The sequence below is a fragment of the Falco peregrinus genome, chromosome 3, assembly GCF_023634155.1.
Source record: "Falco peregrinus isolate bFalPer1 chromosome 3, bFalPer1.pri, whole genome shotgun sequence".
NCBI lineage: Eukaryota > Metazoa > Chordata > Aves > Falconiformes > Falconidae > Falco > Falco peregrinus.
In genome coordinates this window covers 11,802,278-11,817,306 of record NC_073723.1, presented here as the reverse complement: position 1 = coordinate 11,817,306, position 15,029 = coordinate 11,802,278, and the positions used below count along the sequence as shown (strand labels likewise).

At 41.5% G+C, this 15,029-nt stretch overlaps 1 protein-coding gene across 1 annotated transcript in view; it reads right to left on the bottom strand.

The window, feature by feature from the left end:
• MYO10 (myosin X) overlaps positions 1 to 15,029 on the bottom strand; it is a 167,580-nt gene that overhangs the window by 90,646 nt on the left and 61,905 nt on the right. The window contains exon 3 of the mRNA XM_055799113.1: positions 5,247 to 5,405. Coding sequence (XP_055655088.1) covers positions 5,247 to 5,405 — 159 coding nt within the window. The remainder of the gene's footprint in view (positions 1 to 5,246; positions 5,406 to 15,029) is intronic.

The window sequence follows — 15,029 nt, the reverse complement described above, 5'->3', positions numbered from 1 at the left end:
ACTTTGTCTCTCTGCCTCCACCTACAACTTGAGTCCATGGTAGATGACATCTGAACAAGGGTGCTTTCTAAGCATATAATGAATTATGTCTGTCTGTATTTAATTAACTACGAATTCAGTGTGCCCTGCTATTTTCTCACTATAACATGCAGCAACATCCACTTCCTGCTGACCAACCTAACGGCACAGAGCAACTGCACCGGTTCCGAAATGAGTTACACTGTACCGAGAAAAAAATGACATGCAAAAACCTAGACAAACAAGTCACAGACAGCAACTGACCCAGATATTAAAGCGTCTGTGTCTGCAAACAGAATTTGAAAAAAACTCGACAGTCATTATTGATTAATACTGCACAAACATCAACTAGTTGCCTCAGGGAACCCTCATGGACTTTGAGGGAGATAAACTATCTAATTACTGCAAGTTTAACAAACTACAACTGAACGTGCTGCTAAAGTAAACAAACACAAATAGATTTAAAAATCGATGCATAAATAACTGAATATGCCTTTTAAGAACAGATAGCTGAGCATTCAGTGTAATGAAGTGGCTAGGAGCTCTGCAAGCAACCTCGTCAGGGAAGTGACAACTTTTCCTGTTTAACACCTTTTTTTAAAATCAGAGAAAAGTTGCTTTCTCATCAAAGTTATTCCATGTTTGGTGCTTCAGCTGAAGAGAGAAAGGAAGCCAGCCACAAAAACAGCTCCTAATTACCATCATCCTCCCTCTGATGTGGATGTGGCTGGTACAGCACTACATGTCTACGTGGCTGGTACATAAGGTTTTATACATATGCACATAAATCTAACAGATGGTTACAATTACTGGTGGGCAAGCTGCAGTCCTAACTTGAAAGTGAGCAAAAATAGGTTATGTTCTCTCTCTCCCTCCCTGGCCACCACACCCAACTGCTGGACAACCTGAGGACCACTCTCTTCATCAGGGAAGGGTGGCCAAGGGGCCGCCACAGCCCACCCCATGCAGTATGCCTCTCTAGGCATGGGTACACATTCTCCACTTAAACAAGGTGGGCACGTGTCAAATCATCACCACTTCAAAGGGGAATGTGCCTACCTGGTAGTTTAGAGCTTAATTCAAAACGAAAAACATAATCAGATTTGCTTTGAAACTTGTTTATTGCTTGAACTCAGGCAACCTAGGGTGGATCTGATGATGAAAACCTCCATATTGACCTGCACAATGTATACTGCAGTTATTTCCACCCTGCCCTTCACCTCAGCAAAAGCTGCTCTCTAATCCTCGTCTGCTCTTTTGAAATTCGCTTGCCTACATCAGTAACTAACCGCTGGCCACAGAGACTCAAACACCATCCATTGGTGTGTCCTGCAGCACAACCCACACCGTGTGGTTTTTACAGCATCCTCTCCAAGGCTAAGCCAGTCTCCTCTGCAATGTGTACTTAACTAAAAGTAAACCGGGATCAACAGCTTTGAGAACAGCTTGCCTTTGAACAGGGACAAGAATGGCCACTGCAGCCCTTCCCCTCACCACACTGCGTGCCCTGTGCTGGCCTTCCTTCAGAGGCAACGAAATCCCTCATTCTCATTCACCAAAGGCTCCATTTTCAAATGTGGACGCCTTCCACTTTTAGCACTACTGTTTATCTTTCCATATTCTGCCACATACCAGCCTAGCACACAAGCTAATCTGAGCATTCAAAGATGGGTGTTAAACCTTGTATGCCAATGTCCAGGAGCTGGACCCCCCGTACCAAGTTATTCCTGATGGAGTAAAATGGAGGAGGAAGTAGCAATGAAAACTTTTGCACCACAGGATCACTGCCATCCTAACTCTTCTCCTCCCCTGGACAACAAAAGTAGTGATAGCCCAGAAGGAAACTTTTAGATAAAAGCAGTATTGATCAAGAAACCTGAAAAAATATCAGACAGGAGCCTGCTTTAAGTAATCCACAAAGAGCTTGTACATCCCCTGCTTCTCCCAGGCCAAAAAGGGAAAGCATGCCTGTTTTTCTTTCACAGAAATTCAGACAAGAAGTATCACAAACAGGCATCAGCAGACTTGACATTGATACAAAAAGATAGTTGCACACAGAGACTAACAATTTTTGTCATTCACCTTCTCCCTAACAGCACAGATTAAGCCAAGAGCTTCACCTCATTGAGTACAGAGCCAGGCATCACTCACACTGTGAACACGGTCTGTATGCTAAACCAGTATTCCTCCATCCCCAAGAAACAGCAAGAAAATACAGAAAATTCTCTGCTGACCCTTTACAGTTGCAGTTGTTGGCAGCAGCAAAGCAAGTCACTGACATGTTTCACACAACTTGGCATTCGTAGCAAGTATCTTTACAGTACTAATTAGGAAGTAGTGAAGAGTTTGGGAACATGGGTATGATTATGCGAGACAAAAATGTTACTAAGTAAAGGAAGATTAAACTGAACTCAAACATCTGAAGGTATTTACTTAAATGCTCACTGCTGGAGAAACAGCTCCTTGAATACAGACAAACACACAAGTTAACAGTGGAAGATTTGCAAAAATAATTCTCTTCCTGACAAAGCAACTGTTTAAATTTCCTTTTGATTGTTTCTTACATATTTTTGAAATTATATACACTTTACAATTTAGTATACTACGATTCATATAATTTTGCGTGTGTGTGTGAAGAAGCAAGCCCCAAAACTTATGTCCTAATTAAGCACATTCCTCATTAAGGGTACAAAGGTGCTTCCCAGTCTCACTGCCGCTGAAAAAAACTAACAAAAAGCTGCCAGACTCAAGAACCACACTAATATGTTTGTAGTATTACAAGTATTACTCAAAAAATGCCAGCATACACATCGGCATATCTTTTTCCTCTACTCAGGATGTGGACAAGGAGGTGCACAGAGCTGAAGTAAAAAGGGACCTGGTAAGCTAAAAGCCAGGATGTGGCAATTATACAGTGGTTTATATTCAGGGCTGGCAAGAAGTCTTTCAGTGGGATGATCAGCCCCTAAACTCAGAGGGGAGAGGGGCACACACCTTCCCCATTTATCCTTAATGCAGAAGGGACAGTTACAGCCAAGGTGCCAAGGATACAAGAGACAGTATGTGCACTACACTGATGAAGCAATTCCTAGCCAAGGGAGGGGATTTTTTGGAGGGAAGGGAAAAGGCTAAAGTACAACCTGGGAAGTTTTGATTGCTCCTGGCACGAACTCCAGTGCCTTCTACTGTCCTGTACAAGAACTAACCTGGTCCTGAAACAGAATGAGCAGGAACCTAACTTCTTCACCTGCAAGTGTACCTTCAACAAAAGTAACCTTAATGCACCTTTCAGTCCTTTTATTATTTTTTTTTAACATCAAACATTAAAATATTGAACTGTTCAACACAGTTAAGAGATTTTGGCTTGAAAAAACGGTTCATATTGCAACGACAACACATCCTCCTATAAGACATGCTCATATATCTATGAAGTTTCATAAAATTAACCAAGCTATTTAATCAGCTTTTCATGGGGTTTCTGTTTCTGGAGCCCTGTCCTGCTAAAACACTACTACTGGCACAGCAGGAGTGGGGTACCAATGAGGAGAAAAGATGCTTCTTACATCAGGTCCTGCTTACATGCAGAGGACAGAGAAGCTTTCATACACATTTCAAAACACTCCTTTTTCCCAACCACCTTCTGCATCATTTTTAAGATGAGGTGGACTCAAAAAGAGTAGACAGTAAAATCAGCAGAACCGAAGGGACAATGAGTATTCAGCAGCAACTGAAAATCTGTCATCATTAACAGCACACAAACCTGTTTGTCTAGAAACGTATACTGCAGTAAGCACCAAGTATCAGAATACCCTGAACTTGCCTTGACAAGCTAAGGAATAAGCTAAAACATGTCTCCTCAGAACAAAGCTATTCTTTCCCTCTTCAAAAAAATCTCTCCCTTTTACACACATGCTTTTTAAAAGGGGGAAGTATCCTCCATCTGAGTACACATAATGGCTCAGAAAACTATTTTTTTTTAATTTTGACTCACACTGAGTATTACATTCCAATCTAATAACACCGATGGAAAACTAAACTCTTATCAAGTAGCTGTTTTTCCCTACACGTGCAGGATTGTTCATATATGCTATTCATCTTTCGTTTACTCATTTTTCTGAAAGGCAAAGTAGTTCATTTGTTTTCAGAAAAATAAATACATAAAGACTTTTGTAAAGAGAACTATCATCAATTTAGGATTCCCTGTAACAGCCACTTTAAAGGTAATGAGCAAAGGAATATAATTTCCTTGTATGCTTTTTTGCTTTTTATCATAAATTTCTGAACACAGAGGAAGTTTATTCATACATTAAGATATGTTCATGTTTAAAAATAAAAAGCCAAACTTAATAGATGAAGCATGGAATGAAGCATGTATATGGCCAAATTAAGGGCCTATACAGGTGATGCAAAGACAAACTATTGATGTTCTGCAGTTATTAATTAAAAAAACCGAACAGAAACCCCAACCCCCCCAAAAAATACCAACCACTGAACCACTCAAATATTAGATTTCATAATCTGTAACAGCCACTAATACTCCTTTATATCTTTCTCACATTTAGGGTAGTTCTAGATCCAGGAAAGATTCCTATCTAGTCAGTTCAAGGCTAATTAAAATATTTAAAGAGCAAGTAATCTAATCCCAAAAACCTTCATTAAAAAGCTGAGAAAAAAGAATTTTGTGTGGATTAATTCCTAGTTTTTGAAACAGATGAACAGCTGCCTGTTCTCATACAGCCCGGACTCCAACTATCTGTATTTAACGGCACACATCCTCAGCTTGATGATCATAATACTTTTTTTGTAATAACCTTTCCACTACAATAGAAAAGAGGAAGCTGATCAGCATTGGATCTTGGCCTGCCAAGATCTCAAACAGCAGGCACAGACTAAACACCACCACATCCTCTCTGGTGACACACAGAGCACATATTGCTGGGGCAAAGGGAAAGAGTCTAAAGGAAAAGAGAAAAATGAGAGCCCTTTACGCAAGACTGCCACTGGACGTGTAAAAGTAGCAAGGTTTTCAAGGTTTCCATGGGACTGCCTGGTCAGCCCTGAGCTCCCTGTTGGTGAGAAGTCACTAGATGAGGCATGCTTCATGTGTGGATACACAAAGAACTGGAGAACATTAGGAGAGATACCACAGAACAGCAAAACACACACAGAATTTATACATTCAAAATCATTCCCTCTGGATATTTTTCTTCATTTTAGAAGAAACTTACATAGATTTTATCTTGCTGATATCGTTGGAATAAGTTGTGCATAATGGAGCCTTCATGGAGATCTACGAGTGCTGCCATGTCTTCCACACTCTCCACGCTTGTTTGATGCATAGGCGTTACTTTTTGGTGTGTGATCGTGCTCTGTTTATAAGTGAATACCTGAAAGAGGGGAAACAAAGAAAATATAATAATCAGAGCACACATTCAAAAACTCCTAGCTGAGAATGGCGCTTTCACACCCATTCATATTCCCTATCCAGTTTAACAATGTGCAGACTTACTTGTGAAATACAATAGCCTGCCAGTCATACCTTCTTCTAAAGCTTCTCTGAAAGTAACCGAAGCCCCAAATACGTATGCCAGGGGTCATATGAAATTATCCCATACTGACAATGCATGGAGGACTATAAGGTCTTTTCCTTTTTAAGGGCAAATGTAATTGCATTTCACACTGGACTACTATTAGATGTCATCAGGAGAAAAATAAACCAAGCAATAATCATTCCCAAAAAGTCCAAAACCAGCCAACTGGGAAAAAAAAAAACCCGACTAAACCCACACCCTTAGAGTAAACCCCAGTTATACTCAAATTACTCTGGAAGAAAATGTTTTACAGTGCAAAACAGCAAATGAAAGTTATTGCTCTAACAGGCTGCAAATGTTTTGTATGTTTGATCTGAAATCCACTTAAACTTTGCATTCAGTTCTCAGGCCAGGACTGCTGTTGGGTTAGGTCATTACTCCTAATGTAAAGTAGCACGCTAAGTTCAGTGTGCTACAGATATTTGGAAATGAATAGGTGAACTGATTTCTAATTAATGAACTTTCGGGACAAATTTCTGAAGCCTGTTCCAAACAGACAGTAAAAGCTCTAAAGAAGAGATAATTTAAATAGTCACAAAACACTTCTACATATCTTCTGTAAAACTGTCACAAGTAAGCTCAAAAGATGTACACATCCCCCATCTAGTTAAAACTTTTCTGAATACTAATGACATCACTAAAGACTATAAAACAATAGCTTTGGAATTCAGATTCCCATTTCCTTTTAATTTACATCTTGGCAGCTCATCCTTATAGACATATACTGGCATCTCACAGCCAATGCTACGCGGACATCATTAGTTCCTGCTAACAGCACTGTTTCAGCGTAAGAAAGTCAAACATGGGGTGAATGCAAATACTTTAATGATGTGGATCATTTAAGAAAAAAAAAACACAACACCACCAAAACACCCAAACCTTTTAAGATCCTTTGCAATAATATTTACGAAGCAGATGGAGTAAGTGCAGTAATGGACAGCCTGAGTGCATCACAGGGCTGCCGTTGCAGGCTGGGGATCGCGCAACACTGCCCGATGGACGGGCAGCGTGTGGGGCTGTGCCTGCACAAAAGGAGAAAAAACCCTTGGAGGTTTTCTGCATAAAAACATATGTACGCTCCTGGTAATGAAAGACTGAACCAGTGCCATTGTAGGAGGCCACTCAGGAAAACAGTGATGTTGTCTGTCTTGCTGAGACAAGTGAGAAAAAGAAGCTGAAGAAGCAAGAGGCTGCAGACAGACCGGACTTAACACCGAAGCTCTGTACTCGGATATCCCACCAGCTGACAGAGAATTGCCTGATGATATCTGTTGATTAAAATCTTATCCCAGGCATAACAACTGCCGGCACAGGCCACTACACCATTACAGCTGTCACTGGCAGTAGCACAAAGCATACTGGGGGAAGGCTGGGCGAGAAAGGAGGTCCAGGAAACAAATTTCTAACAGGTGCTGGAAAGCAGCACAGATGTCAACAGGATACGTGAGTAAACCATCAGAAAGCTCCTACAGATCCAGAGCATCCAAAGCACAATCCCTGCAGGAAAAAGACAGACACTGAGAGACCTGAGCCTTATTTTGTGGCAACCAACCATCAAGATGACAGGACAAGGGCAGAGAGATGCTGACTAGGATGGAGAAAGCAGCCACTTGCCCATGATCCAGAGGTATGCGGTCCAGATATCTAAGAGACAGAACAAATGTGACCAGCATCTACTGATAGCAAAACTGTTGGGACTGAAAACAGTGTTAGTAGTCCTAAGACTAACCACCACAAAGTGCAAGTGGAATTAGAGGTAATTACATATGAAGAGCAATAAACCGCAGTTCCTAGTCAGAAGAACCATGCTGAAAAACCCAAAGGTCATACTGCAAAATAAAAATATAAACTGGAAGATCTGGAAACAAAAGGGATTTAAGGAGAGCAAAGCCTAGAAAAGTAAGTAACTCAGAGGCCATGTATCAGCTTGGAATTAAAACAGAAAAATAGACTCGGTAAGGGAATGCGGACACCAAAAAGGGATGGCACATATCCTATGAGTACATCTTGCGAACATGGAGAGGAAACAAAGCATCACTGCTAGGAGGACAATCTTCATATTTGTTCTTTGTGATACACAGGTTAGTACGGCAGGCAGAGCACCCCATACATCATTTAAACATGTTTATTAACATAAAGAGTTCACAGAAATGCACCAAGAAAAACAATGTGCTGACTGACTACCACATGGCAGGACTGTCGAAGATGGTCTCTACAGATTCATCCTTCCCACTCAAACTCACTATTTTCTTTTCTTCAGGCTAGCTGTTCTCACACTTCCAGCTCTCCCATACACTGGCTTCTTGTTTGGGTGAGGAGACGGGTCTGTGAGCTGACTCAGAGACAGGCCTGAGTGTCGACCAGCTAGAAAACACACCAACCAGTCATAACGTCTGCCACCCAAATCAGAAAAGAGGACAACCCCTTCCCCAGCACTGGGGAGTTATTTTTCTTTTAATTTGAATTTTTACTGGAACCATGCATCCCTCAGGTTTCGTAAACCCACTGTAAAATTGGTCAAAAATCATCGAACAAGATCAAAGTCATCAGACAGGGCAGCAGGATCACATGTGCAGACCTCATTTCTTTAAAATGGGGAGTTTGCAGTCTTGCTGCTCAAGCCCTGAAAGGCCTGCTTTGTTTTATTTCATCTTGACTCACGCCTTTATTAGGATAAGGATGTGAAAAATCTACCTTGAACTTTATTGCTACTAATTAAGAAGATCACGTTATGAAATATCACAGCAGTTGAATCCTCAGGAAATGGGACCGAGTCACTCTGCGGGGTCAGCAGGGAGAGGAGGAAGATGAACAAGTTAGCTCCTGAACTTCAAGAGGAGCCTGCTGGCAGAGCACAGGAGTGTCCATCCTCAAGGATCTTCCAGCATGTCTGGAAGGTCAAGTAAAACATGCAGGAAACTTGGAATAAGATTTAAGACAGCCTGAATTAGAATTCAGCAAAAACTTCTTTCCTCTCAAGATATAAATGGTCCAAGATAACAAACATGCTGAATACATGGAAAACTATAAATTAAACCCTGAAAAGCATGCAAAATAAGAACTCGCGAAGTTATTATGGAAGTGAAAATTAGAGGTCGAGATAGGAAGGCACAATGCAAAGAACAACAACAAAAAGAACAAGCTCGAGATACACAAGACAAAACAGCAAACTCAGCTAGATAACAGTAAAGAGCATTTCAGCGGGCAAGGAGAACAACCCTTCAGAACCGCTTACTGTCTGTACCATGGCTTACTACTACTGTCATGAACACACCAAAAAGAGACTCAAATGAGGAGACAACCTGAAAAGCCAGGGGACCAATCCCCAGGTAACACAGGAAAAAGCTGTAGCAGGCACTCTGGCGTTCGAAAATAACATAGGAAGGAACTATGGGATGGCCAAATGTTAACAGCTTGCTGAAACAGAGAACCCACACCCAAGGGCTGGAGAAGCGTTGTTTAGTGTCAGTCTTGAAGAAGAAAGCAAGTATAACTACAAGAAAGTTAATCACATGCTGCTGAGTCAGATTTCTTTCTCTAGTCAAAAAGGAAAGATTGAAGAGATAGGTACGTGAGGACAGGAATATCTGAATGAACATTAAAACTGGGGTGACATGCAGGAACTGAAAACGAACCATACTGGTGCGTTTTTGACAACCTGGCTCAAAGCTTTGGTGATATGACCCTATGTCCTGATTCACATCTGTTCAGAAATCCAACAGGATTATTAGCCCTATTCTGTTCTCTCCAGAGCCGGATAAAATTCATCAGTCTTTCTGTGACGGGAACATACTCAAGAGCAGTGTCAATGTCCACCTGCTCAACAACCACACTACCCACCGCACTTGCCAGATCTGCGTTAGGGCACAACATCAAACTCTAGACACTGACAGTGAGATCTACACTCATACTTCCCAAAAATGTTACCCAGATGAGAAAGAAGGACACGTAAAGAAATTGAACTCATCATCTCACAACGAGAACATTAGCCTTGGACATGGAACAACGGAAAAAGAAGTTGGAGGGAAGCCTGCAGTAGCACACCAGCATGTGGGCAGGACTGCACTGCACAGACGGGACAGACTCCCATGTCACCCTCTGAAACACCATCCAGGTCCCCAGCCACTGCTGCAGGGAGCACCTTCTCCTTGCAGAAGATGCCAGTCAGACGCTCTCTCACGCACTGTAGGAAGCTGGGTAACCTAAAGCAGCATGCACTGAGATTAAAGGTGAAACTGCAGACGGGCATTGGCTAAACAGGTTTTGGGCAGTTGACCTTTTGTGAAGGGGTTTGCTCTGAAACAGTGAAGCATCATATATAAATAAATAAATAAGTTTATATCAGACTCTATTTGGAACGCCAACAACCCCTAAATCACATACTAGGTCAAAGGCATATAATGAAAATGATGACTTCAGAAAAAAAATGTGTGATTGCCCCTATTCATAAATACCATTCTTATTCATAAATATTACTGCATGAGCAGTGCAATATTGTACTCCAAAATGTACAACTATTTGTTAGGCGAGTCTGTATCTGTGTATTTGATTAAGAAAAGCATTTTTTTGTATGCCATGCAATTTAGAATAACTAGTATTTTACATGAATATACACTTTTAAATAGATCAGGGAGCATGTAAAGAAAACAACCCACCAACAATTCAGGAGTTTGAGTCATACGATTGCAATTAAATTCATTTCACTGATGCTTTTAAAAGATCATGAAAACTACCAGCATGAAGATCTTAATATTCCCCAGTTCTTTATATTGAAAATTAAATTTTTAATCTGCATAATTAATCTGGCATAAGGAAAAAAATGTTTTTCAAGCATTCCATTTAAGAAGGGTATCACAAAACAATGTCTAATTAATTTCTGCACTGACAAATTATCTCTAAGCTCAAGATCTCATGGAAATTATGTATTAACAAAAGATTTCATTAGTAATACAATTTATTAACACCAGGAAAGAACGTCAGAGTGGGCTCTCAATGGCAGGACCACACATGCTTTCTCTCCTACTGTATCATTTTGTGACATGATGCCAAGTGACAAAAACCCTGCTTAAATAAGGTCATTAAACAGTATCAAGAGATTTCACAACAGCCGAGTCAAGTGAGTTTAGCAGAATACTGAATTAAGTGCTTAGGTAAAGCACATCAAAAAACCCACATAATCCCCACTTCTTGCGAAAGCTAGACGTTACATTCAGTCTTTCCAGTCTGTGCGGAGCCCATGTACAACTGAGTAGCTCAGGGTGTTTTTCACAAGGAGATGGGTTTTTGGTCTGATGCTGATGATCCACATTGGATGGGAGGAAGGCAGAAGGTACTCCAAAAGTTTCTTGATCAACTTGATTCAGTATTTGAATTACAACAATCTTCATAGTGAGATTTCCATGAGATTTTTATTTAAAGGCAGAAACAGGCTGGTCTGCATCTCAGAAGACCTGACCCAAGCTAGATCGTTACTGAATCTGCTCTCTGAAAACGTGCAAGGGTGTCTACTGAGAAGTTTATATATTGTGAGCATTTTTTAAAACAGCCCTTTTATACAGTGACCTGAATGCGCGCCCCTCCCAAACACAACTCCCAGCCAGGGCAGGCTCAGGTCTTTTTCTTTAATCTGAAGATTGAGATTTGAATCAGAGCAAAGGGCAGCAGCAGGCACTGGCTTCCCACCCCGGCTGCTTCCAGACAGGGATGAGATGCCTGCCCATGGCCTCGAGCTGGACCATCCCTCACGGCCATCGCTGACCACGTGGGCAGCAACCGTTTCAGTCAGTCACATGGCATCAGTTTCACCATCAAAAACACACACCAGACACGGTGGCGTCTGACCGATGCCAAGTACTGCGTGCTGTGGTGCTCAGGAATGCTTACATAGATTAGCATGCCCCTGGCCAGTGTTGTTGCAATAAATCAAGAAGAGTTTTTGGTAGCGCTTAAAGGAAAGGAGCAACCAACCTCCATCCGCTGCCCTTTTCTACGGAAGGGACTTTTTTATCAACCTTAGGTGTACTTCACAAACTGCAGGTCTTGCAGAAGATAATACTGCTTTGTACAGGGAAAACAGAAATATCAAAGTCCTGTCACCCACTCGATTTAAGTAAAGTTGCTCAATTCCATATGACCAGAGAGATAATGTAAAATATGGTAGTTTAAACATAAAAATCGGTAAGGCTGGGAAAGTTAAGGCAAAGAGGTATTGTGCAGAAGTCATCTGAGAGACTAAGAGGTTTACAAACAAACAACAAATAATATTATATATACAACCAAACTTTTTTCAATAATGCCTATGATACTAGCCAACCAACTGCTACAACGTCTGGCCAGCTCACACACACCAGAAAGCAAATTTAATTCAGACCCAACAAGTGAAGCCTATACCCTTGCTGCTGTTGCCCCAGGGACTGCTCTCCTTGAGTTTTTCACAGGGTTAATCCCTACGGCTGCTATGGTGATGCCCACGAAAATCCACAACTCAACAGCAACTCCAGAGGACTTGGCTCGTATGTTCAAGGCATCAGCACCCTCAGTTTTCTACGGCATCTTTTTGCTTACGGTCAGTGACCCCACAGTGGAGAGATGAGCACAGCCCAGCAAAACACACAGGACTGTACAGAGACACATCCACTTCAAAATATCCATATTTTTTTTTTCATTCTCTGCTGTTGGTCTGAACTGAGGATCACCATTTGTGTTTCCCTCGTGTTTAGAAGTTAAAAGAATGCAGTAAATCTTATAAAATGTCTTCATACATGAGTCCAAGCAGAAAAAAGAGGCCTTGGGCTCACATTACAAGCTGTGGAATGTGGCGTTCCAGGGTGAAAAATAAATCACAACAAGCCCAAGGACCCAGAGATTAAAAACAAAAATAAAAATCTAGGATTTTACTCTTTTTTTTTTTCCTGAAGAGATCTACTGTCTAAGTAAATACTTTAAAAATGGGACAAGGAGGCTCTGTTATAACTCAAAAGCAATTTAAGACCAAAAGCAGATGAACTACCAGCATTTTAAATTCTATGGTTAATCATGACAAGAGTAAGACCCAAGTAACGCTTCTGTCTAGTAATTTATTACTTCTCTGTTACAGTCGCCCTTAGATATCCATTCCATTGTCCCAAAACAGTATTTCAGGCAACAAGATGTACCAGGGCCCAAGGCTTGCTTTGATGCAGTTTCATTTAATCTTTTTCAAAGCAACCAAAAAAACCCCCCAAACCCCCCAACAAACCAAAAAACCCAACCCCCCAAAAAACACCCAACAAAACCCGCAGTGAATTTTCTTATCTATTAAACTATGGAGGAAAAGAAAATTAATTTTATGTAAGGCATTTATTGATGCCAAGAAAAAAAATATTACCAACTAAACTGGTATAATTACTACTGTGACTAACGCGGGCCTTCAAGCTAATAGCCCATACCCACATCAACCGAGAACCAGCTTATTTCCCACCCGTTTTGTAAAATTCCTCCCCATTCAGCCCGGCAATCACCCCACTCCCCAGCCTCCCTTCCCAGTTAGATAGTAATCGGCCTCTAACGCGAAACATCTAAATGTCCACTCTGTACGTTAACTGTACCTACCAAATCAGTCGGGTAACACACAGCCCATACATTGTGTACAACGCTCTATTTCGTCCTTACCCTCTGCTCGCTTTGGTTCCTGCCATTTTCAGTCTTCGTCCCTCCTATCAATCAACCACCCTCCAAACCCTTCCCCTCAGCCCCCCTTTCCTAATGCTTCCCAGACTTGCCAGCACTTGGGACATCTGGGCTGGGAGCTGCTCCCAGGTTCAAGCGTTGGGAGCCTGTCGCGGTGCCTCTCCCCACCCTCTCCCCAGCCTCCAGCAGGGACAGCACCAGCCATAGCTTGCAGCACCTCCTCCTAACGCCTTTCCTACCACACCTTTCAGGCTGTCACACCAACAACTAGTAATATCCCTCTTTGCCCCGAGCTCCAGGGTGCGGGGAAGCACGCTGCCGGGATGGCAATCCTGGCCAGGCCGCAGCAGGGCTCAGCAAACCCACGACTTCACAGCGCTTTGTTGTTCCCCTACGCGCTGACCACTGTCAGTAAGCTTGTCTGACAAAGACTTCCCACTTAACGCCCATTCCACAAAGAGGTATTTCAAGGAAGTTTATTCCACACACTGGCCTGTTTCTGTTTGTAGACAAGCTCTATCATCAAGTAGGAACAAGCTTCCAATTACAGGTTCAGCACTTATGACCCTTCAATTGTGCTTGCCTGCACAGACAATAAAGAAATTTAATTCAAATTAAGCACATCAATGTTACCCAGATTATACTACAGTAAGCCTCTAGGCAGTCCATGCTAATTCTTACAAGAAAAAAAAAAAAAAAGTGCATCTTTAATTTAACTTTCTTTGCAAGTGACACTACATACATATAGCACCTGAAGACACCACAAAGCTCGATTTTTAAGAAGCTCACCTACAAATACCATGACTGCACCTCATTCCCACTGTCAGCTGACTGGTTCCCTGTCCACCCTACCCATGCCCAAGGGAGGACCTGATGTTACAGCGAACACGCAAGTGCTGTCAGACAGCCAAGGAGAGCTACTACTGAAAACAGGAAAGTAAACGTTACATGAGATGTCCTGAACACCTCAGCACCATAAAATAACATAAAGAAAGGGGTACTGGCAGGCGTTACTCATGAATCCAGTGCTGAAGGCCAAAAACACTCACTGAACTGAACATTTTTAAAGCTGTTTGTGAAATAAAGACGTAACAACTTGCATGTATGTAGAGGAAGTTCATATACATGCAATTCAGCTTTCAGATCTCCTGACAACATTTAACTACAAAACTCTCATAAATTAAGTATGCTCCCCTCCCCCCACCCCCCCCCTTTTTTTTTTTTTTTTTTTTTTTTTTTTAAGTTTCACCAAATCTTGGCTTGGTTTCTCCTAGTGTAGTACTACACACCTCACAGCAGCAATATACAGTTGTACTTAAATAACTTTTCAATCAAACTTTTTCTTCACAATGGCATTGTGTCTGCTTCAGCAGGACCTTCCTGCCTTAATATAATAACCACCTTTTAGACCTTTCCATATTGACAAGTTTACAGAGAAGCAGAATAGGCAAAAGGTTAACATGAGAGTGAACTGGTAGAGCTCTGAAATTATCTTTGAGGGACTAATTTCCAAGATCGTTTGAGGTAACTGGTGAAATTTAGATAGGCATCTACTATAACCTTTGCTTGTTTAAAAAAAACAAAAAAGAGTTTCAGGGTTTTTTCTCTTTATGTTACAAGATACACTGAAACAGCTATCAAGCACTGGAACAAGCTGCCCAGGGAAGTGGTTGAGTCACCATCCCAGGAGTTATTTACAGATACGGTACTTAGGGACATGATTTAGTGGTGGACTTAGTGTCAACGGTTAGA